Source organism: Leptodactylus fuscus, chromosome 4, assembly GCF_031893055.1.
Source record: "Leptodactylus fuscus isolate aLepFus1 chromosome 4, aLepFus1.hap2, whole genome shotgun sequence".
In the NCBI taxonomy this organism is placed as follows: Eukaryota; Metazoa; Chordata; class Amphibia; order Anura; family Leptodactylidae; genus Leptodactylus; species Leptodactylus fuscus.
This window is the reverse complement of record NC_134268.1, coordinates 210,333,070-210,356,577: the sequence shown is the minus strand read 5'-3', so window position 1 is coordinate 210,356,577 and position 23,508 is coordinate 210,333,070. Positions and strand designations below refer to the sequence as shown.

General features: G+C 44.0%; 1 protein-coding gene across 2 annotated transcripts in view; it reads left to right on the top strand.

Annotated features, from left to right (window-relative positions):
• Nucleotides 1-23,508, top strand: part of ZNF804B (zinc finger protein 804B) — a 326,053-nt gene that overhangs the window by 218,360 nt on the left and 84,185 nt on the right. The window contains exon 1 of one of the 2 annotated variants that reach the window (XM_075271692.1): nt 10,684-10,746. The exons of the other annotated variant lie outside the window; for it this stretch is intronic. Within the exon in view, the coding sequence (XP_075127793.1) occupies nt 10,738-10,746 (9 nt within the window). The 5' untranslated portion in view covers nt 10,684-10,737. Of the gene's footprint in view, nt 1-10,683; nt 10,747-23,508 lie in introns of those variants that run through there. 2 annotated transcript variants of the gene reach the window in all.

Here is a 23,508-nt window from a genome sequence, read left to right as displayed (position 1 = left end):
TTCTATAATGTGATATGTGACACAATAAAAGTCCTGTCTCCAGAAAATCATATGTTAGATGCATCTGGCCATGATCAGAAAAGTCTGAAAGAAAATGCGCCTGACATTTCGGCGCGTTACGATGAGAAGGTTATTTCTAATGGGAAAAAAGATCACTTTTAAGCTTTTACAATAAACACCAAAAAAATACTAGTAGTCAACCCCTTTTAACCTGTACTAAAAAAAAAAACACGCGGTTCACTGGAGTCAAAACGTAATTCACAGAAAGCCATTTCGTAAGGCTGTTTCAATTTTTGCTCTACCTAAAAAAAAAAAAAAAAAAAAAAAACCGCCCCATGTATATATATCGCACAATATATAGTGGAGCCGAATTGGGAATTGGTCATTGAATTACGACAATATTTAGATGCATTTTATTAGAAAGTGAAGGTGAAGGTAGGATAAAGGCGGCCCTATAGCGCCAAGGATCAAAAGGTCAAAGGTATAGCACCCACATATGTGCCCCCTTACCTGTCCTCCGGGCTTGACAAGTTCAGATATGTGTTTCACAAGTTAAGCAGCTTTTCTAAAATCAAAATGATTTTGGGATACTTTGTCACAAAGTGATATGCTATCTACTCTGTATGTGTCTATGAGCAGCCACCCAGTGGTTGTGTCATGTACTGCGGCCTTCTAATGCTATGGTTAGTTCATTGTGATATCGAAAGGAATTGGTAACGTGAGAAATTTGAGTCCTTAACCAAATTGGAGATGAATATAGAATGGACATTGGTGCTAGAATAGGGTTTGTAATAAATTTTCCCAAAAATTTCAGGTTTGGCCAACCCCCAGATTTTTGGGAGTTGTGTCTCATGAGCAGGGTTGAGCAATCGGGTTCGTAAAAGATCGGATCCCGATCGGTGATCCAGCAAATTTCACGATTGCGATTGGCTGGAAAATTATTGGAAATTGGATTTTAAAATTTCAAGATCGACTCAACCCTAAAAGTGACTTTTCCCATAGAGAAGCATTGACTAAAGTTGAGCGATCGGGATCGGAAAAGATGGGATCCCAATCGTCGATCAAGCAAATTTCATGATCGGGATTGGCTGGAAAATGATCAAAAATTGGATTTTAAAATCGATCCTGAAATCTCAAGATCGGCTCAACCCTACTCATGAGTCATTATTATACTCTAGAGTCTCTTCCGACCCAAGAGTCCGCGATGTCAATGAACACAGGTTATCGCTGGGGTCTGTGATTGGTCCTCTGGGGTGAAATGGGGGCATGGACATCATAACACTAGTTGATTCCCCCACATGACCACCAAGGCCAAATCAGAGGTCCCCTCATAGAGCCACTGAAGAGGCTGGAATAGAAGGTCAGATGCCATGGTGGAGTCCAGAAGAGCTCAGGAAAGGTGAGTATAAGGCTCCGCTGAAACAGGGAGTATGGAGCCATGGAATCGGTGGCAAGATTGAGCAGGACGCTTATTTTTTCAGTGGCAGAATCATGTCAAAGTCAGCCACTGATTTTGAGGTCGGAATCCCTTAAAATCAGCGGCAAATTCCGCCATGGGAATGGATCCTAAGTGGGTTCCAATTCTTATACCTTGGGGTCTGAAGATACCCAGAGAAGAAGAAGAAAACTTCTACCAAAACAAACCTGTACGAAACAAATCTCACTGATCACGACTGAAATACTTTTAATCCAACCTTCAATATTCCAAAAATTTTGGTAGAAAATTGGGATCTCACAAAACCGGATGTAAATCATCAACATGACAAGTCACTTTTCAGTATTTTTGTATAACTGCATAACAATGTCTTATATTCAATCAGCCAGAATCTGTTTAATCCCGGATTAAGAGAATTTGACTTTTCGGTATCTCGGTGCAGTAAAGTTGGTATCGCACCTGCTTCTTAACATTTTCTTCTAAGAGCGCGTCTCCCATTGACTTGATAAGAGGGCCGCTGTCCTTTGGTTAATGATCTGTTTCACATCCAGGATTACTCCTTAGCTGAATGATTTCAGATGTAAAACTCTTAAACTACACCTTAAAATGGAAATGAATATTCATGAAAAATCCAAGAACCATAAAATGACTTTCTTGCAGATGAGTAATGGCGTAGAGGGAGCGTCCTGTAAGACGGTGGCGACAGCCGGGAGCACGGAAGGTAATTCACACAGATTGTGGAGACAGAACAAAGACAAAGGGAAAATACAGGACAGTTTAGAGACCGTCACTCCAAATGACCTTGACTAGTGCTCTTCTATGGGGTGGTCTTCTCAAAGATGGCGGCCAGTATGTATAACGTACAGTATGGTAGAACTAAAACTCTGTCACTGGACGTCTGGTTTCGATAAGAGGGCGCCTCAACCTTGTCTGATATAGAAATATAAATACCCTTTTAGGGAATCCTCAATGTATAAAGATGGTCTATCTATCTATCTTTCTATCTATCTATCTATCTATCTCCTATCTATCTATCTATCTATCTATCTATCTATCTATCTCCTATCTATCTATCTATCTATCTATCTATCTATCTATCTACTATCTATCTGTCTATCTATCTATCTATCTATCTATCTCATATCTATCTATCTCATATCTATCTATATCCTATCTATCTATCTATCTATCTATCTATCTATCTATCTATATCCTATCTATCTATCTATGTATCATCTATCTATCTATCTATCTATCTATCTATCTATCTATCTATCATCTATCTATCTATCTATCTATCTATCTATCTATCTATCTCCTATCTATCTACCTATCTATCTCCTATCTATCTATCTATCTATCTATCTATCTATCTATCTACTATCTATCTATCTATCTATCTATCTATCTATCTATCTTTTTTTAATCTCACACCTCTCTACCGGCCTACCATTTTATCTAGATAGCATCATATACTGGCTCAGTGTTGATCTCTGTGGTTCTGGGTTTGAATCCATCCATAACAACATCTGTGTGTTGTTTGTATGCTTCCTGTGTTTGTGTGGGAACTCTGGTTTAATAAACACATACCAATAGGTTAATTGGTTTCCTATGAGCCTGAAATAGGGAAATTAGATTCTAAGCCCTAATGGCTTCCAGAAAGTGATGTGAGTGACATTATCTGTACAGTAATGTGGGATGTGTAGATGGTATACAAACACTATAACTAAATCTATCCATGCCTATGGTATATATGTTTTGGCTATACACTACTGTCTATATTTATGGTCATTAAACCAAAACATTGTGCATGATATCATTGAATGAACGTGAGGGTGCTAGATCATCATAATCAATGCTGGAAATGTATCAAGTCAGACACTCTGTATACATTACATAAGTTCATATCTTGTAACTGCTTTAGCTCCGTGGAGGATGGACCTGCTCCTCGTGGGTGGAGAAACCGACAGGACATGCCCCCTTCTACAAGCACCACTCTGATAGCAAACAAAAATGCTGTAATTATACAAAGGCTTGAGCCAACAGAGGATGGGCCATCTAGAGATTTGTGGTTATGTGGTAGCGGCATGAAAAAACACAAGAAAGGGAGTCCAGGTTTTTCTCCAGGGCCCCCTCTTCTGTCTGTGACGGCCATGTACATTGCGTATAATCTGTGATTTCTCCTCGGCTGTCTATTATTAGAACAAACGCGTTAAACCTTGAGTCAGATATTCCTCAGATACAGAATCAAATAGTAGCCTCCTGCGGAGAGAAGTCAGCTCTGGAGGCAACGCACACCTCTGATATTTACAAGTCTAATTCTGCTACAATACAAATTTCCATGACCTTCAGTGCGCTAAGTACGGTGTTTGTGGAAGGTTCTGTGTATGACAAGACCACTCTGCCAGGCAGCTCCTATTTACTCTGTAATACGGTAAAAAGCTGTCAAAGTCTTTTGCCATCAAACAAGCTGAGAAGTAAAGATTCCTCCTGCAAGACACGTGGATTTATCTTGTGAACCTGCACTGACACAACAACTATCATTCATCTCATGATAGGCACATGGTCCCCGGGGCCCATAAAGCAATACATACTCACTGAGAGGTTGTAAGAAAGTATCAAATGTAACATTGTTTTATTCTATAGATAGGAGATAGATAGGAGATAGATATATAGGAGATAGATAGATAGATAGATAGATAGATAGATAGATAGATAGATAGATAGATAGGAGATAGATAGGAGATAGATATATAGGAGATAGATAGATAGATAGATAGATAGATAGATAGATAGATAGATAGATAGATGATAGATAGATAGATAGGAGATAGATAGATAGGAGATAGATAGATAGGAGATAGATAGATAGATAGATAGATAGATAGATAGATAGATAGATAGATAGATAGATAGGAGATAGATAGATAGATAGATAGATAGATAGATAGATAGATAGAAGATAGATAGATAGATAGATAGATACATAGATAGATAGATAGGAGATAGATAGATAGATAGATAGATAGATAGATAGGAGATAGATAGATAGATAGATAGATAGGAGATAGATAGATAGATAGATAGATAGATAGATAGATAGATAGGAGATAGATAGATAGATAGATAGATAGGAGATAGATAGATAGATAGATAGATAGATAGATAGATAGATAGATAAATAGATAGATAGATAGATAGATAGATAGATATATTTTCTTTTTTTGGATCTGATTCTATATTCTAGTCCTGTACAGTATGTTACATGATTATATATGATTGTGAAGGATGCTATCTTGCCTAAACTGCGCAGCGGTTCACTTTACAGCAGTTTGCTTTACGACTGAGCGTAATACATAAAACCACCAAAAACATATCCCTCCCTGCACTCAAGTAAACCAGTATAAATAATGCACAAGACCAATGGAGTGGGTTAAATTGTGGGGGTCGGCCACAGCTTTATTAACATAACAAATTAGCAGAACCCTGCTACCCCTTGACGAGTACATAAGGCGCGTCACCGGAATGCCCCGCCACCTCCTGGGTGGGCATGTGAAAGATGTTCTGCGGGTGACGCGCCTCTCCTCTTCTTCCTGATTTCGTACGGGGAAGGGTACAAGGTCCTGCCAACCTGTCAGCTGTGACACCTGAGTGTACAAAAGAAAACGTATAAATAACAAATATACAAGGAAGAACCAAAACAGCATTAAATAACCAATAAATAACCAAAAGGAAATGCAAAAATAAATAACAAATACAACGAAGCAACCAAATAAGGGGAGGGCGGGAGGGCGAAATACACCGTCGGCGCTGGCGGGGATCCGAAAGGAAGTCCCCGCCCAGCGCCGAGGGTTAAATAACCGCCGGGGGAGGGCTCCGCCCCTCTCCCCGCCCACCCGAACACAGCGTGAACGCCGTGACGGGAGGGAAGGAGGAGGAGCCCGAGCGTAATCACGCTCAGTCAGCAGCCGGCCAGCTTAAGCAGCCGACCGGCCAACAAGCATCACATAAGAAACCTCATTATCATAAGAAACAATAGGAAGAGGCCTCCAGAGAATTGACATAGAAATCTACTCCAGCTTCTATCTCTCTAGCTCCTAGGTCGCACCTGACATCATCGGAGCACACAATAAGACTGGCGTACAGTATGGCGATCTTAATGAACGTTCTCCAATGTGTCTACTTCTGTTGGACTTTGGGCATGCTCAGTAGTGATCTGGGCTGTCACTAGATCTACTCTCGCGGGCGCACAGGGGGGTCATTACAGACCGGCCCTCCCAATACGGCACCGATAGGAGTATACAGGGAGATATATATATATTTCTGTATTTCTCATGTTCTCCGTGTTATTGCAATGTCTTAGGATCTGCTGTTATCAGACACATGCAAATGTTTCCTGCCTCGCTGCCGCCCATCCCTGAAGATCCTTTATGCCATTTCCGATCTGTCAAAAACTGTAAATGTGTTCCCTCCAGAAGTTGCAGCCATTAAATTCCTCCCCCGGGGTCCTGTTTTCATATCTCTGTATCTAGAAAACTAGAAAGTAATCTGAACAAACAAGGAAGACGGTTCAAAAGAGTGAAAAACCAGCAGTTTATAATGGAAATGATGGCGGTTTCACACACCGCACCGCCATGATACGTACATATATGAACTGACTTATTGCATGTGCAAGCTATGGACCAATATAGAGCACAGTGTAATGTACTGTATAAATAATACTGTAGTATACAGTACAACTGACAATATACTAGCCTAATATACATAAATATACATAACAAACCTAACTATATTACCGCAATATAGAGTTCGGTGTGATGAAAATGAAATACTGCGATATACAGTAAAGTATATTAAAAATCTAATACCGCAATATACAGTACAATGTGATCTAAATATAATACTACCATGATATTCCAAGACAGTAGTGAAAAGCTAAAACCCTCATATAGAGTTCAGTACAATGTACATCACATATACAGTAATATCATATTATACAGTATACCGTAATGTAAATATAATATCGCAATATAAGGTTCAGTGTAAGATAAATATTATAAATCAATAAACAGTAGTGCCAAGCTACTACCCTCATAAAGAGTTTACTACAATATACAGTACATATGCAGTCATACAACAGTGTACAGTATAGTATACTGTAAATATAATACCGCAAAATAAGGTTCAGTGTAAGATAAATATTATAATCCAATAAACAGTAGTGCCAAGCTAATACCCTCATAAAGAGTTTAGCACAATATACAGTACATATACAGTAATATGACACAATACAGTATGGTATGGTATAAATATAATACTGCAATATAAGGTTCAGTGTAAGATAAATATGATAATCGAATAAACAGTAGTGCAAAGCTAATACCATCATATAGAGTTTAGTACAATATACAGTACATATGCAGTCATACAACAGTGTACAGTATAGTATACTGTAAATATAATACTGTAAAATAAGGTTCAGTGTAAGATAAATATTATAATCCAATAAACAGTAGTGCCACGCTAATACCCTCATAAAGAGTTTAGCACAATATACAGTACATATATATTATGACACAGTACAGTATACTGTAAATATAATACCGCAGTATAAGATTCAGTGTAAGATAAATACAATAATTGAATAATCAGAAATGCAAAGCTAATACTCTCATAAAGAGTTTAGTACAATATACAGCACATATACAGTAATACGACACTATACAGTATAGTATGGTATAAATATAATACCGAAATATAAGGTTCAGTGTAAGATAAATGTGACAACCCATTAAATGGTAGTGCAAAGCTAATACCCTCATATAGAGTTTAGTACAATATACAGTACATATACAGTAATATGACACTATACAGTATAGTATGGTGTAAATATAATACCGCAATATAAGGTTCAGTGTAAGAGAAAATACGATAATCAAAAAAACAGAAGTGCAAAGCTAATAGCCTCATAAAGAGGTTAGTACAATATACAGTACATATACAGTAATATGACACAATACAGTATAGTATGGTGTAAATATAATACCGCAATATAAGGTTCGGTGTAAGATAAATATGATAACCCAATTACCGGTAGTGGAAAGATATTATCGTCATATAGAGTTCAGTTCAATGTAAAGTGTATACACGGTAAGATCCCTCACATACAGTAATATGACACAATGCAGCATAGTATACAGTAAATATAGTAAATAGTAAATATACCGCAATATAAGGTTCAGTGTAAGATAAATATGATAACCCAATTACCGGTAGTGGAAAGATATTATCGTCATATAGAGTTCAGTGCAATGTAAAGTGTATACACGGTAAGATCCCTCACATACTGTATAATGTAAGTATAATACTGCAATATAAAGCTCTGTATAATTAAAATGTAACAATACAATATACCGCAGTTCAGTACCAACTTAATACAACAACAATTGGGACTGAGCCCTAGAAGTACCATACTTTTGACCTCCGTCTGGGGGTCAGACATGTCCATGTGTCACATGGTCAACCAGTCATTTAAATGGATAACATGTAATACTACATCCAACCTGTAGTGGCCACTAAAGAAAAATATCTGACCTGGTGGAAATGTCTTCTGGAGCTAAATCTATATAACTCATCTGCTCTGCTTATAAAAGGGATACCTTGATGAGACAACCCCTTTAAACGCAATATATTTCCATTTTTTTTTTTTTAATTAAAACCAAATAGTGAAATCTGTTATTTTTTCGTAGTTTGTTTTTATTTTTTGATCTTAGGTGTTTTTGTTGTATTTTCTGCACATGATTATGGGGACTATGGGAGAATTTTCTAGACATGCTCTGTACAGGAAGAGTGAGGAAATAAGCTGTGACATCATCTATTGTCAGTACTGGATGTAATGATGGGTGGGTGGTGTTATCTATAGAGGTGTTATCTTCTATTGTAATCCTGTGATGTGACGTGAATATTGAAAAAAAATTCTACAGAATTGGTGTCAGTCTTTTTTTGGGCTTATGTTAGGTTCACACTAGTGCCGACTCTCTGTAAATGCAAATTTAGGAACCCAAAGAGTGTCTGATAGCAATAGTGGATGGTAAGGGGCCCATGATCTATAAGCTATAGTGGATGGTAAGGGGCCCATGATCTATGAGCTATAGTGGATGGTAAGGGGCCCATGATCTATGAGCTATAGTGGATGGTAAGGGGCCCATGATCTGTAAGCTATAGTGGATGGTAAGGGGCCCATGACCTATGAGCTATAGAGGATGGTAAGGGGCCCATAATCAATAAGCTATAGTGGATGGTAAGGGGCCCATGACCTATGAGCTATAGAGGATGGTAAGGGGCCCATAACCAATAAGCTATAGTGGATGGTAAGGGGCCCATGACCTATGAGCTATAGAGGATGGTAAGGGGCCCATAATCAATAAGCTATAGTGGATGGTAAGGGGCCCCATGATATATGAGCTATAGTGGATGGTAAGGGCCCATGATCTATGAGCTATAGTGGATGGTAACGGGCCCATGATCTATGAGCTATAGTGGATGGTAAGGAGCCCATGATCTATAAGTTATAGTGGATGGTAAGGGGCCCATGATCTATGAGCTATAGTGGATGGTAAGGGGCCCATGATCTATGAGCTATAGTGGATGGTAAGGGGCCCATGATCTATGAGCTATAGTGGATGGTAAGGGGCCCATGACCTATGAGCTATAGAGGATGGTAAGGGGCCCATAATCAATAAGCTATAGTGGATGATAAGGGGCCCCATGATCTATGAGCTATAGTGGATGGTAAGGGGCCCATTATCTATGAGCTATAGTGGATGGTAAGGGCCCCATGATCTATGAGCTATAGTGGATGGTAAGGAGCCCATGATCTATAAGTTATAGTGGATGGTAAGGGGCCCATGATCTATGAGCTATAGTGGATGGTAAGGAGCCCATGATCTATAAGTTATAGTGGATGGTAAGGGGCCCATGATATATGAGCTATAGTGGATGGTAAGGGCCCATGATCTATGAGCTATAGTGGATGGTAAGGGGCCCATGATCTATAAGCTATAGTGGATGGTAAGGGGCCCATGATCTATGAGCTATAGTGGATGGTAAGGGGCCCATTATCTATGAGCTATAGAGGATGGTAAGGGGCCCATAACCAATAAGCTATAGTGGATGGTAAGGGGCCCATGACCTATGAGCTATAGAGGATGGTAAGGGGCCCATAATCAATAAGCTATAGTGGATGGTAAGGGGCCCCATGATATATGAGCTATAGTGGATGGTAAGGGCCCATGATCTATGAGCTATAGTGGATGGTAAGGAGCCCATGATCTATAAGTTATAGTGGATGGTAAGGGGCCCATGATCTATGAGCTATAGAGGATGGTAAGGGGCCCATGATATATGAGCTATAGTGGATGGTAAGGGCCCATGATCTATGAGCTATAGTGGATGGTAAGGGGCCCATGATCTATGAGTTATAGAGGATGGTAAGGGGCCCATGATCTATGAGCTATAGTGGATGGTAAGGGGCCCATGATCTATGAGCTATAGTGGATGGTAAGGGGCCCATGATCTATAATAGTGGATGGTAAGGGGCCCATGATCTATAATAGTGGATGGTAAGGGGCCCATTATCTATGATGCCCCCTGGCCTAGGGGCCTCCACTATATTGCCCCACCCTATGGTGCCCCAAATCATTAACCCCTTGTTAATGAGCATTTCGATGAGCCCATTCCCGGCCTGTCAGTATCAGGCACTACGAGGACTCTGACAAGTTAATAGGCGCCTCCCTAGAAGTGCAGCACTTACACCAACCATTCATGGGATTACAAAAATAGGAGCGCGGCTCTTAATCGACAATGGCGGTAATAATCCTTTGATTACACCCGCTAACGGCCGTCCTTTAATGGATTTTACTTGTCACTTTTAATTCTTCCTAATCTTAGTCTGCCTCCATTATGCGGCTTTGTCATCCAGACGCCGTTGTTGTCACTCACTATATGGACCCTCATTCAGTAACCAAGACCGCAACAATGGGAAATCCGGGAGAGTCATCCTCGTATTCCCGGGCGATGCAGCAGGCAGCACTTCTAACTTCACGGGACATAATTGGAGACGCATTTTTCATTCCGTACGGTATTATAACCAGCGCCTGAGCCGCTTCCCCCCCCCCCCCCCTCCTTATAATCTCCCGTGATTTAATCCAACTAGTAAATTCCACAAGCAGCCGTTGCCGCAGTCGGCAGAGTCGTCCGGGTGTTCTCAGTACAAGACTTCATGCCTGCGGTTATTGTGACAAATGACAAAAGTACCGAAAATTTATTTCTTATTGATGAAGGTTTTAATTAACTGTTTGCGCTTTTAATGGAGGGAAAATAGAAATATTATTACGCGTTTGGCTGCCGTGCTCGGGGAGGAAATTGTATTATGAAGCAAGAGGGATTACTGTGTGTGAATAGGCGCAGATGTGGCAGAGGGGACGCTGAGGATTTGGAAAATACAACAGAATTCTGTACAGGGTGAGAACGCTAGATGTCACTAGGACTGAAGTAGGACTATAGAGGAAAGCCACGGCAAACGCAGAAAAGGGTTAACGGGAATGTCACCAGACCCAGAATATCACCCCATCCCTGCAGATAGATAGGTTACTGTCACCAGACCCAGCATATCACCCCAGTCCTGCAGATAGATAGGTTACTGTCACCAGACCCAGCATATCACCCCAGTCCTACAGATAGATAGGTTACCGTCACCAGACCCAGCATATCACCCCAGCCCTGCAGATAGATAGGTTAGTGTCACCAGAACCAGCATATCACCCCAGTCCTACAGATAGATAGGTTACCGTCACCAGACCCAGCATATCACCCCAGCCCTGCAGATAGATAGGTTAGTGTCACCAGAACCAGCATATCACCCCAGCCCTGCAGATAGATAGGTTACTGTCACCAGACCCAGCATATCACCCCAGCCCTGCAGATAGATAGGTTAGTGTCACCAGAACCAGCATATCACCCCAGCCCTGCAGATAGATAGGTTAGTGTCACCAGAACCAGCATATCATCCCAGCCCTGCAGATAGATAGGTTAGTGTCATCAGAACCAGCATATCACCCCAGCCCTGCAGATAGATAGGTTAGTGTCACCAGAACCAGCATATCATCCCAGCCCTGCAGATAGATAGGTTAGTGTCATCAGAACCTGCATATCACCCCAGCCCTGCAGATAGATAGGTTAGTGTCACCAGACCTCAGCATATCACCCCAGCCCTGCAGATAGATAGGTTACTGTCACCAGACCCAGCATATCACCCCAGCCCTGCAGATAGATAGGTTAGTGTCACCAGACCCAGCATATCACCCCAGCCCTGCAGATAGATAGGTTAGTGTCACCAGACCCAGCATATCACCCCAGCCCTGCAGATAGATAGGTTAGTGTCACCAGAACCAGCATATCACCCCAGCCCTGCAGATAGATAGGTTACTGTCACCAGAACCAGCATATCACCCCAGCCCTGCAGATAGATAGGTAACTGTCACCAGAACCAGCATATCACCCCAGCCCTACAGATAGATAGGTTACTGTCACCAGACCCAGCATATCACCCCAGCCCTGCAGATAGATAGGTTAGTGTCACCAGACCCAGCATATCACCCCAGTCCTGCAGATAGATAGGTTACTGTCACCAGACCCAGCATATCACCCCAGTACTGCTGATAGATAGGTTAGTGTCACCAGACCCAGCATATCACCCCAGCCCTGCAGATAGATAGGTTAGTGTCACCAGACCCAGCATATCACCCCAGCCCTACAGATAGATAGGTTACTGTCACCAGACCTCAGCATATCACCCCAGCCCTGCAGATAGATAGGTTAGTGTCACCAGAAACAGCATATCACCCCAGCCCTACAGATAGATAGGTTACTGTCACCAGACCCAGCATATCACCCCAGCCCTGCAGATAGATAGGTTAGTGTCACCAGACCCAGCATATCACCCCAGCCCTGCAGATAGATAGGTTAGTGTCACAAGACCCAGCATATCACCCCAGCCCTGCAGATAGATAGGTTAGTGTCACCAGACCCAGCATATCACCCCAGTCCTGCAGATAGATAGGTTAGTGTCACTAGAACCAGCATATCACCCCAGCCCTGCAGATAGATAGGTTAGTGTCACCAGACCCAGCATATCACCCCAGTCCTGCAGATAGATAGGTTACTCTCACCAGAACCAGCATATCACCCCAGCCCTACAGATAGATAGGTTACTGTCACCAGACCCAGCATATCACCCCAGCCCTGCAGATAGATAGGTTAGTGTCACCAGACCCAGCATATCACCCCAGCCCTGCAGATAGATAGGTTACTGTCACCAGACCCAGCATATCACCCTAGCCCTGCAGATAGATAGGTTAGTGTCACCAGACCTAGCATATCACCCCAGCCCTGCAGATAGATAGGTTAGTGTAATCAGAACCAGCATATCACCCCAGCCCTGCAGATAGATAGGTTAGTGTCACCAGAACCAGAATATCACCCCAGCCCTGCAGATAGATAGGTTAGTGTCACCAGAACCAGCATATCACCCCAGCCCTGCAGATAGATAGGTTAGTGTCATCAGAACCAGCATATCACCCCAGCCCTGCAGATAGATAGGTTAGTGTCACCAGACCCAGCATATCACCCCAGCCCTGCAGATAGATAGGTTAGTGTCACCAGACCCAGCATATCACCCCAGCCCTGCAGATAGATAGGTTAGTGTCACCAGACCCAGCATATCACCCCAGCCCTGCAGATAGATAGGTTAGTGTCACCAGACCCAGCATATCACCCCAGTCCTGCAGATAGATAGGCTAGTGTCACTAGAACCAGCATATCACCCCAGCCCTGCAGATAGATAGGTTAGTGTCACCAGACCCAGCATATCACCCCAATCCTGCAGATAGATAGGTTAGTGTCACTAGAACCAGCATATCACCCCAGCCCTGCAGATAGATAGGTTAGTGTCAGCAGAACCAGCATATCACCCCAGCCCTGCAGATAGAAAGGTTACTGTCACCAGACCCAGCATATCACCCCAGTCCTGCAGATAGATAGGTTAGTGTCACCAGAACCAGCATATCACCCCAGTCCTGCAGATAGATAGGTTAGTGTCACCAGACCCAGCATATCACCCCAGCCCTGCAGATAGATAGGATAGTGTCACCAGACCCAGCATATCACCCCAGCCCTGCAGATAGATTGGTTAGTGTCACCAGACCCAGCATATCACCCCAGCCCTGCAGATAGATAGGTTAGTGTCACCAGACCCAGCATATCACCCCAGCCCTGCAGATAGATAGGTTAGTGTCACCAGACCCAGCATATCACCCCAGTCCTGCAGATAGATAGGTTAGTGTCACTAGAACCAGCATATCACCCCAGCCCTGCAGATAGATAGGTTAGTGTCACCAGACCCAGCATATCACCCCAGCCCTGCAGATAGATAGGTTACTGTCACCAGAACCAGCATATCGCCCCAGCCCTACAGATAGATAGGTTACTGTCACCAGACCCAGCATATCACCCCAGCCCTGCAGATAGATAGGTTAGTGTCACCAGACCAGCATATCACCCCAGCCCTGCAGATAGATAGGTTACTGTCACCAGACCCAGCATATCACCCTAGCCCTGCAGATGGATAGGTTAGTGTCACCAGACCTAGCATATCACCCCAGCCCTGCAGATAGATAGGTTAGTGTCATCAGAACCAGCATATCACCCCAGCCCTGCAGATAGATAGGTTAGTGTCACCAGAACCAGAATATCACCCCAGCCCTGCAGATAGATAGGTTAGTGTCACCAGAACCAGCATATCACCCAAGCCCTGCAGATAGATAGGTTAGTGTCATCAGAACCAGCATATCACCCCAGCCCTGCAGATAGATAGGTTAGTGTCACCAGACCCAGCATATCACCCTAGCCCTGCAGATAGATAGGTTAGTGTCACCAGACCCAGCATATCATCCCAGCCCTGCAGATAGATAGGTTAGTGTCACCAGAACCAGCATATCACCCCAGCCCTGCAGATAGATAGGTTACTGTCACTAGAACCAGCATATCACCCCAGCCCTGCAGATAGATAGGTTAGTGTCACCAGACCCAGCATATCACCCCAGTCCTGCAGATAGATAGGTTAGTGTCACCAGACCCAGCATATCACCCCAGCCCTGCAGATAGATAGGTTACTGTCACCAGACCCAGCATATCACCCCAGCCCTACAGATAGATAGGTTACTGTCACCAGACCTCAGCATATCACCCCAGCCCTGCAGATAGATAGGTTACTGTCACCAGAACCAGCATATCACCCCAGCCCTACAGATAGATAGGTTAGTGTCACCAGACCCAGCATATCACCCCAGCCCTGCAGATAGATAGGTTACTGTCACCAGAACCAGCATATCACCCCAGCCCTACAGATAGATAGGTTACTGTCACCAGACCCAGCATATCACCCCAGCCCTGCAGATAGGTTAGTGTCACCAGACCCAGCATATCACCCCAGCCCTGCAGATAGATAGGTTAGTGTCACCAGACCTCAGCATATCACCCCAGCCCTGCAGATAGATAGGTTACTGTCACCAGAACCAGCATATCACCCCAGCTCTGCAGATAGATAGGTTAGTGTCACCAGACCCAGCATATCACCCCAGCCCTGCAGATAGATAGGTTAGTGTCACCAGAACCAGCATATCACCCCAGCCCTGCAGATAGATAGGTTACTGTCACCAGATCCAGCATATCACCCCAGCCCTGCAGATAGATAGGTTAGTGTCACCAGACCCAGCATATCACCCCAGCCCTGCAGATAGATAGGTTAGTGTCACCAGACCCAGCATATCACCCCAGTCCTGCAGATAGATAGGTTACTGTCACCAGACCCAGCATATCACCCCAGCCCTGCAGATAGATAGGTTACTGTCACCAGACCCAGCATATCACCCCATCCCTGTCACCAGACCCAGCATATCACCCCAGCCCTGCAGATAGATAGGTTACTGTCACCAGACCCAGCATATCATCCCAGCCCTGCAGATAGATAGGTTACTGTCACCAGACCCAGCATATCACCCCAGCCCTGCAGATAGATAGGTTACTGTCACCAGACCCAGCATATCACCCCAGCCCTGCAGATAGATAGGTTACTGTCACCAGACCCAACATATTACCCCAGCCCTGCAGATAGATAGGTTACTGTCACCAGACCCAGCATATCACCCCAGCCCTGCAGATACATAGGTTACTGTCACCAGATCCAGCATATCATCCCAGCCCTGCAGATAGATAGGTTAGTGTCACCAGACCCAGCATATCACCCCAGCCCTGCAGATAGATAGGTTAGTGTCACCAGACCCAGCATATGACCCCAGCCCTGCAGATAGATAGGTTAGTGTCACCAGACCCAGCATATCACCCCAGTCCTGCAGATAGATAGGTTACTGTCACCAGACCCAGCATATCACCCCAGCCCTGCAGATAGATAGGTTACTGTCACCAGACCCAGCATATCACCCCATCCCTGTCACCAGACCCAGCATATCACCCCAGCCCTGCAGATAGATAGGTTACTGTCACCAGATCCAGCATATCACCCCAGCCCTGCAGATAGATAGGTTACTGTCACCAGATCCAGCATATCACCCCAGCCCTGCAGATAGATAGGTTACTGTCATCAGATCCAGCATATCACCCCAGCCTGCAGATAGATAGGTTACTGTCACCAGAACCAGCATATCACCCCAGCCCTGCAGATAGATAGGTTACTGTCATCAGATCCAGCATATCACCCCAGCCCTGCAGATAGATAGGTTACTGTCACCAGACCCAGCATATCACCCCAGCCCTGCAGATAGATAGGTTAGTGTCACCAGACCCAGCATATCACCCCAGTCCTGCAGATAGATAGGTTACTGTCACCAGACCCAGCATATCACCCCAGCCCTGCAGATAGATAGGTTACTGTCACCAGACCCAGCATATCACCCCATCCCTGTCACCAGACCCAGCATATCACCCCAGCCCTGCAGATAGATAGGTTACTGTCACCAGACCCAGCATATCATCCCAGCCCTGCAGATAGATAGGTTACTGTCACCAGACCCAGCATATCACCCCAGCCCTGCAGATAGATAGGTTACTGTCACCAGACCCAGCATATCACCCCAGCCCTGCAGATAGATAGGTTAGTGTCACCAGACCCAGCATATCACCCCAGCCCTGCAGATAGATAGGTTAGTGTCACCAGACCCAGCATATCACCCCAGTCCTGCAGATAGATAGGTTACTGTCACCAGACCCAGCATATCACCCCAGCCCTGCAGATAGATAGGTTACTGTCACCAGACCCAGCATATCACCCCAGCCCTGCAGATAGATAGGTTACTGTCACCAGAACCAGCATATCACCCCAGCCCTGCAGATAGATAGGTTACTGTCACCAGACCCAGCATATCACCCCATCCCTGTCACCAGACCCAGCATATCACCCCAGCCCTGCAGATAGATAGGTTAGTGTCACCAGCCCCAGTATATCACCCCAGCCCTGCAGATAGATAGGTTACTGTCACCAGACCCAGTATATCACCCCAGCCCTGCAGATAGATAGGTTACTGTCACCAGACCCAGCATATCACCCCAGCCCTGCAGATAGATAGGTTAGTGTCACCAGACCCAGCATATCACCCCAGTCCTGCAGATAGATAGGTTACTGTCACCAGACCCAGCATATCACCCCAGCCCTGCAGATAGATAGGTTACTGTCACCAGACCCAGCATATCACCCCATCCCTGTCACCAGACCCAGCATATCACCCCAGCCCTGCAGATAGATAGGTTAGTGTCACCAGCCCCAGTATATCACCCCAGCCCTGCAGATAGATAGGTTACTGTCACCAGACCCAGTATATCACCCCAGCCCTGCAGATAGATAGGTTACTGTCACCAGACCCAGCATATCACCCCAGCCCTGCAGATAGATAGGTTAGTGTCACCAGACCCAGCATATCACCCCAGTCCTGCAGATAGATAGGTTACTGTCACCAGACCCAGCATATCACCCCAGCCCTGCAGATAGATAGGTTACTGTCACCAGACCCAGCATATCACCCCATCCCTGTCACCAGACCCAGCATATCACCCCAGCCCTGCAGATAGATAGGTTAGTGTCACCAGCCCCAGTATATCACCCCAGCCCTGCAGATAGATAGGTTACTGTCACCAGACCCAGTATATCACCCCAGCCCTGCAGATAGATAGGTTACTGTCACCAGACCCAGCATATCACCCCAGCCCTGCAGATAGATAGGTTACTGTCACCAGACCCAGCATATCACCCCATCCCTGTCACCAGACCCAGCATATCACCCCAGCCCTGCAGATAGATAGGTTAGTGTCACCAGCCCCAGTATATCACCCCAGCCCTGCAGATAGATAGGTTACTGTCACCAGACCCAGTATATCACCCCAGCCCTGCAGATAGATAGGTTACTGTCACCAGAACCAGCATATCACCCCAGCCCTGCAGATAGGTTACTGTCACCCAAATCATACAGTGTTTGCCCCACTGAATCACTGTCCTCTGGAGAATACAGGTATAGCTGCGTTGCCCAAAAATTTGGACAAGTATGTTGTTGAAACGGCCTAAAAGAAAAACTGTCTTAGCTGCCATGGCAACCAATCACAGCCCAGTTTTCACTTTCATTTCTCATAGCGCCGTTGGAAAATGAAAGCCAAGCCGTCGCTGGTTGCTATGGGCAACAATGATGATGTCAAAGAATTTTTTTTTTTGTCAATCTGTCTCATTATTATATTTTTTTGTAAAATTTAACACTCCCATTCGTTTACAGACGCACGGCCATTAAGCTAAATTGAAGTCGTCGTTATGGAGGGTGATATTCGGGAAGCGGGGGATGGGCGGACAAGATGGAGCAGGTTGGCATTACTCCCATAGTGGGTTCCATTCTATATATATTTATATATTGCCGGGGAGCCACTAGTGACAGACGTTATCTCACACAGACGGGCATGGGTGGCAGGTGTAGATTCGGAGACGTGATGTACGGTAATTAAGGTCGCGTGGTTTGGTAGTATTGCCGGAGACAGAACACATACTAGTCTGGAGATTTACTGCGTTGCGCGCAATTTCCAATCCAAGGCAGAAACAATTTCATGTACTATAAAAATGTAATTTGTTTTCTCCTTCAGGAAGCAAAGTAATAGTACCTGGAAGGGAATTGTCAGGCGTCTTCCTATTGTTACTCCTGTACGGAATGTAAATCCAAGATATTTTATCTGTTGTCTTAAGCGCTGACCAAAATGGAGGAGAAGAGAAAACCGTAGGGAAAAAAAATAGCGGTCATCTTCTATTCATTGGTTGGTAGCGCGTAAGGTGTTGGCTTTCCATAGCATCCAATCGAATATTACAATTGGAGTGGAAGATAAGGTCGTGGTTGTTAAAGGGGTTGTCTATGTATTAGGCGCAGCAACTCTACCAAAACTATCTGCAAAAGGGGGTGACCCTTGGCGTCCCCAAAAAATGGGCTCCCCCCAGACTTTCGGTTATAATACACAGTCCAGTGACATTAATGTGACCACTTTTGATATAGCGGACCGCTGCGAGACGTGCAGGAAGAGAGGGGATGTTGTGATGATGTCACTGGGATGTTGAGCCATGCCGACTCCAGTGCCGTGGCCAGCTGCGCTAGGTTACGCGGTTGAGCATCCATGGCACGAATAACCCGATCGAGTTGGTTCCATAGATTCTCGATTGGGTTCAAGTCCGGGGAATTTGCTGGACAAGGGAGTACGGTAAACTCATCCTGGTGCTCCTCGAACCACGCACGTACACTGCCAGCTTTATGACACGTGGCATTGTCCTGCTGGTAGATGCCATCATCCTGAGGAAAAACATTTTGCATGTAGGGGTGAACATGGTCCACAAGGAGAGATGAATACTTATGTTGATCCATCGTGCCTTCCACAATGATGAGTGCACCCAGATGGCTGATGGCACATGCCTTCTCTGATTGGTTATTTAGCGTTGACATCAATAGTAGGCGGTGGTCACATTAATATGACTGTGTATATGTAGCATGGGTACAAAACACAAAATGTAGAAGTCACTAGGTATAATATAGGGTATCCCGTTCCTCTAACATGGGTTTCAACCCCCAAACAAAAAGTAGCAGAAGCAGGGAATGGGTTAAAATAAAAAAGAAGCCATACTAACTAGAGATGAGCGAGTACTGTTCGGATCAGCCGATCCGAACAGCACGCTCGCATAGAAATGAATAGACGTAGCCGGCACGCGGGGGGTTAAGCGGCCGGCCGTCGTCAAAGCGGAAGTACCAGGTGCATCCATTAATTTCTATGGAGCAAGCTGTTCAGATCGGCTGATCCCAACAGTACTCGCTCATCTCTAATACTAACCTGTCCTTCAAGGGCGTCTCCACTTTAGCATTGACATCCCTGACTACATTTTGGCTACAGCAGTCACATTTGAGGGGAGGGGGAGTGCGACATTTTTGGAGTGCCATAGCCAAAGAGGTTCGAGGATCAGCAAACAAGAGGAAGATGAGACCCCAAAGACTATTAAACCCCTCACCCACCACCCAAAGACCTCTAAGCCCCGCATCACCCGCTTACCCCACACCAACCCATACCCACACGTCCCAAACAAGAACGATGAGACCCCAAGGACACACGAACCCCCAACCCACACTGGACATGTTCCTTCCCAGGCACTTGGACCTTCCCAAGACTTAGTGCACTTGTCTATTGCAATGGTCACCATAGTGAATTTGAGATCTTCCATGATCCCGGCTGTGCTCCTTTTTCTGGTCATATAGGTTACCTTTATGCGTAGATGTACAGTATATGGGAATACGGACTTTCCCATTAGGGATTTGCAGACTTTCCCATAAGCCAGCAGTAACAAGTTATTTGGCATCCGATAACCTCTCTCATTTTTCACTTTCTAACCATTTCCTCATTGTGTTTACTGGAATGACAGATGTCTATGGACCACATTGTGTCGGTTCTCCGTGTCGTACGGCGCGCGTAAAGAAAAAGTATTTACGTCTTGACTTCTAATTAAAGCTGCTTCTATTCCCACGTTACATCTTTATGGTAGGTTTCTGCTGAGACGTTCAGTCATAGAGCCCGGCTGCCATGATAAATAATGTATGCCTGCTTATTGCTAGCTATTCACAAAACCTGATGGCTCCCCAGCCCATTGGTAACAGCAAACTATAGATCCTGCCTAAAATTAGAAACTGGTTTCCAAACGTAGATGTGTTACGTAGGGAAGGAGCTAGAATTGTTATGTAATATGGTTACCGAAAAAAATTATTCAATAGATTGGATAAAATTATGTAGGTCCCTCTCGTGTCATCAAAATAGCTCTTAGCTGTCAAGACATGGCGGAAGACTTATGAAGACGGGCGTATCAACTCCATCACTGGAGGGAGTGCCTTATGTATGATGAGGGGCACACTTCTTCAAAAATGGGGCCAAGACACTGAAGAAGTTTTTGCTACACTGTGACCAGACGGGACTAGACCAGTTTTCAATGATCCTTGGGTGGCCATGTCACTGGTTGACCTTCTTTGGACTAATTTAGAAGGTACCAGAAATGAGCAGAATGTGTGGATTGATTTGGCCCAAATTAAATTTGGCATGACTTTTCCCAAAATTTCAGATTCAAGCAAATACGAAATATTGGGATTTGTTGTGGACGAAATACTCAAATTGACAGTGTTACTCTCGATCATGGACCTACTTTCAATGACTAAAATTGATTGACAACCATTGACAACTCAGCTTATGGCTACCATTTACTGGTTTAGATCAAGTTGTCTGGAAGGTTAGACTTGGTCAAGAAACTAGGTCAATGACCAAGACTAACCTACCAACCAAATCTAAACCAGCCAATGACAACTCAGCTTACGGCTACCATTTACTGGTTTGGATCAAGTGCTCTAGAAGGTTAGACTAGGTCAAAATACCAACCAAATCTAAGCCAGTCATTGACAAGCTACGAGCAGATTACAGTTGCCATTGGCTGACTTTGATTGGTTACTTTCAACCAATGGAAGATCAATGACCAAAGTGACTATTGGACTTTTTTGAATACATGATATTCTACCAAGTGTCCACAAAGTCTATACATCACTTTATTGGGGCACTTCAAGCAAATTTGGGAACCGCATGAAGAATAATGTTTTGTTGTTATTTTGTGTTTAATATCTTATTGTATACAAAGTTTACATTGAAACATATATAATACTGTCTAATAAGTACTGCTATACGAACACAGCGCCACCTAAAGGAAGATATTGCTAAGATAGGTTCAACATGGGGGCAACTACTAAAAACCAGGAGTAATATATGTCAAAAATTGATGTACGTCTTTTACACCTCATTTTCTATGTGTTTTAGACACTTTCTAACAACTTTTGCACCTTGTCTGATGGGCTTATCGGGAAAGGACATCACTTGTCAAAAAGGGGAAGAGTAGAACATGTGACACTGTGCGCCAGAACGTACACCAAGATTTAGTTGTGTTTTTTTAGTTGGAAACTAAGCAAACTAATAAGTTTTGTAAAGTTAGACTAGACAGTGTCAACATGCATCAGATTTATCAAACGACATGAGACACTTTGATAAATCTGGCTCAGTCTAGGACTATCTAGTCCATGTGTGCACTGTCTAAAAGAGTCCAGACAGTATTAGTGAATCTGTCCTGTATTTTTCTAATCTGTATGTTATGTGTTTAAGCTACAGGCAACTTCTGCTTGTCAAGATGTGTTGCAAAGAAAGTCTATAAATCATGTCAAAGGGGGTACGAAACCTAGTGAGAATGATGCATGCACTGCTTCCGGCTAGTACAGATTTTTTTTTAAACAACCTTTCATTCACAAGCTGGTTTGTTCATTGATATTTACTATAGGATGATAAATAGAGGAGATTTACACAGCTGTGGCCCCCTAGAAGACAGATCTGTATTGCTGTTCATCCAGAGCTTCCTAGTTCATCAGCAGAGCTGCCAGAGCTTCAAGAACTTGCCACAGGGTATAATTATACCTTGATGACGCATGATTCACTTTTCACAGGTTATATATAATACTGTAGCTTGACCATATTCACTTTGGCAGAGCTGACCTGCAATTCCACATTCAGCCATTATTTTCTTATCCCTTTAAAGGGGACCATTCACCACCTCCACCTCTTTGCGTCTTTCAATAGCTGCTGCTCCGCTGATTCTGGCACAGTTGGAATTTTTTCTCTAGCCCCCACCATTCCCGAGCATCACGTATTGATAATTACTTAAAGGGGACCTTTCACAACCTCCATCAACTCCAACTCTTTGCATCCTTCAATAGTCACTGTTCCACTGATTCTGGCACAGTTGTAATTTTTTCTCTAGCCCCCACCATTCCCGAGTATCACGTATTGATAATTACTTAAAGGAGACCTTTCACGACCTCCATCAACTCCAACTCTTTGCATCCTTCAATAGTCACTGCTCCACTGATTCTGAAACAGTTGAAGTTTTTTCTCTAGCCCTCACCATTCTCAAGAAATCAATACTGTTATTTTCAACACAATTACACTCTCAGCTGCTAGGTGGGCGGTCTCTGTCTTTCTGCTCTAGCCTAGGACCGCCCACCTGACAGCAGAGAGCATAATTGTGCTGAAATTAACAGAAGTGATTGCTCGGGAATGGTGGGGGCTAGAGAAAAAATTCCAACTGTGCCAGAATCAGTGGATCAGCGACTATTGAAGGAGGTAAAGAGTTGTAGTTGATGGAGGTTGCTAAAGGTCCGCTTTAAGTAACTATCATTAGGTGATAAAGGCTAATTGCTCTATGCCATAATACTAAACAACATAAGCCCAGATACTCTGGGCCTTTGCTATGCAGAGTTTCAGAGTCCAAATGAGTGAGACCAAAATGGTGAAGGTATAAAATTACTACCATTAAGTAGAATATTGATTTGTAATATTGGTTCGGCCGCTCAGGATCTCCAACA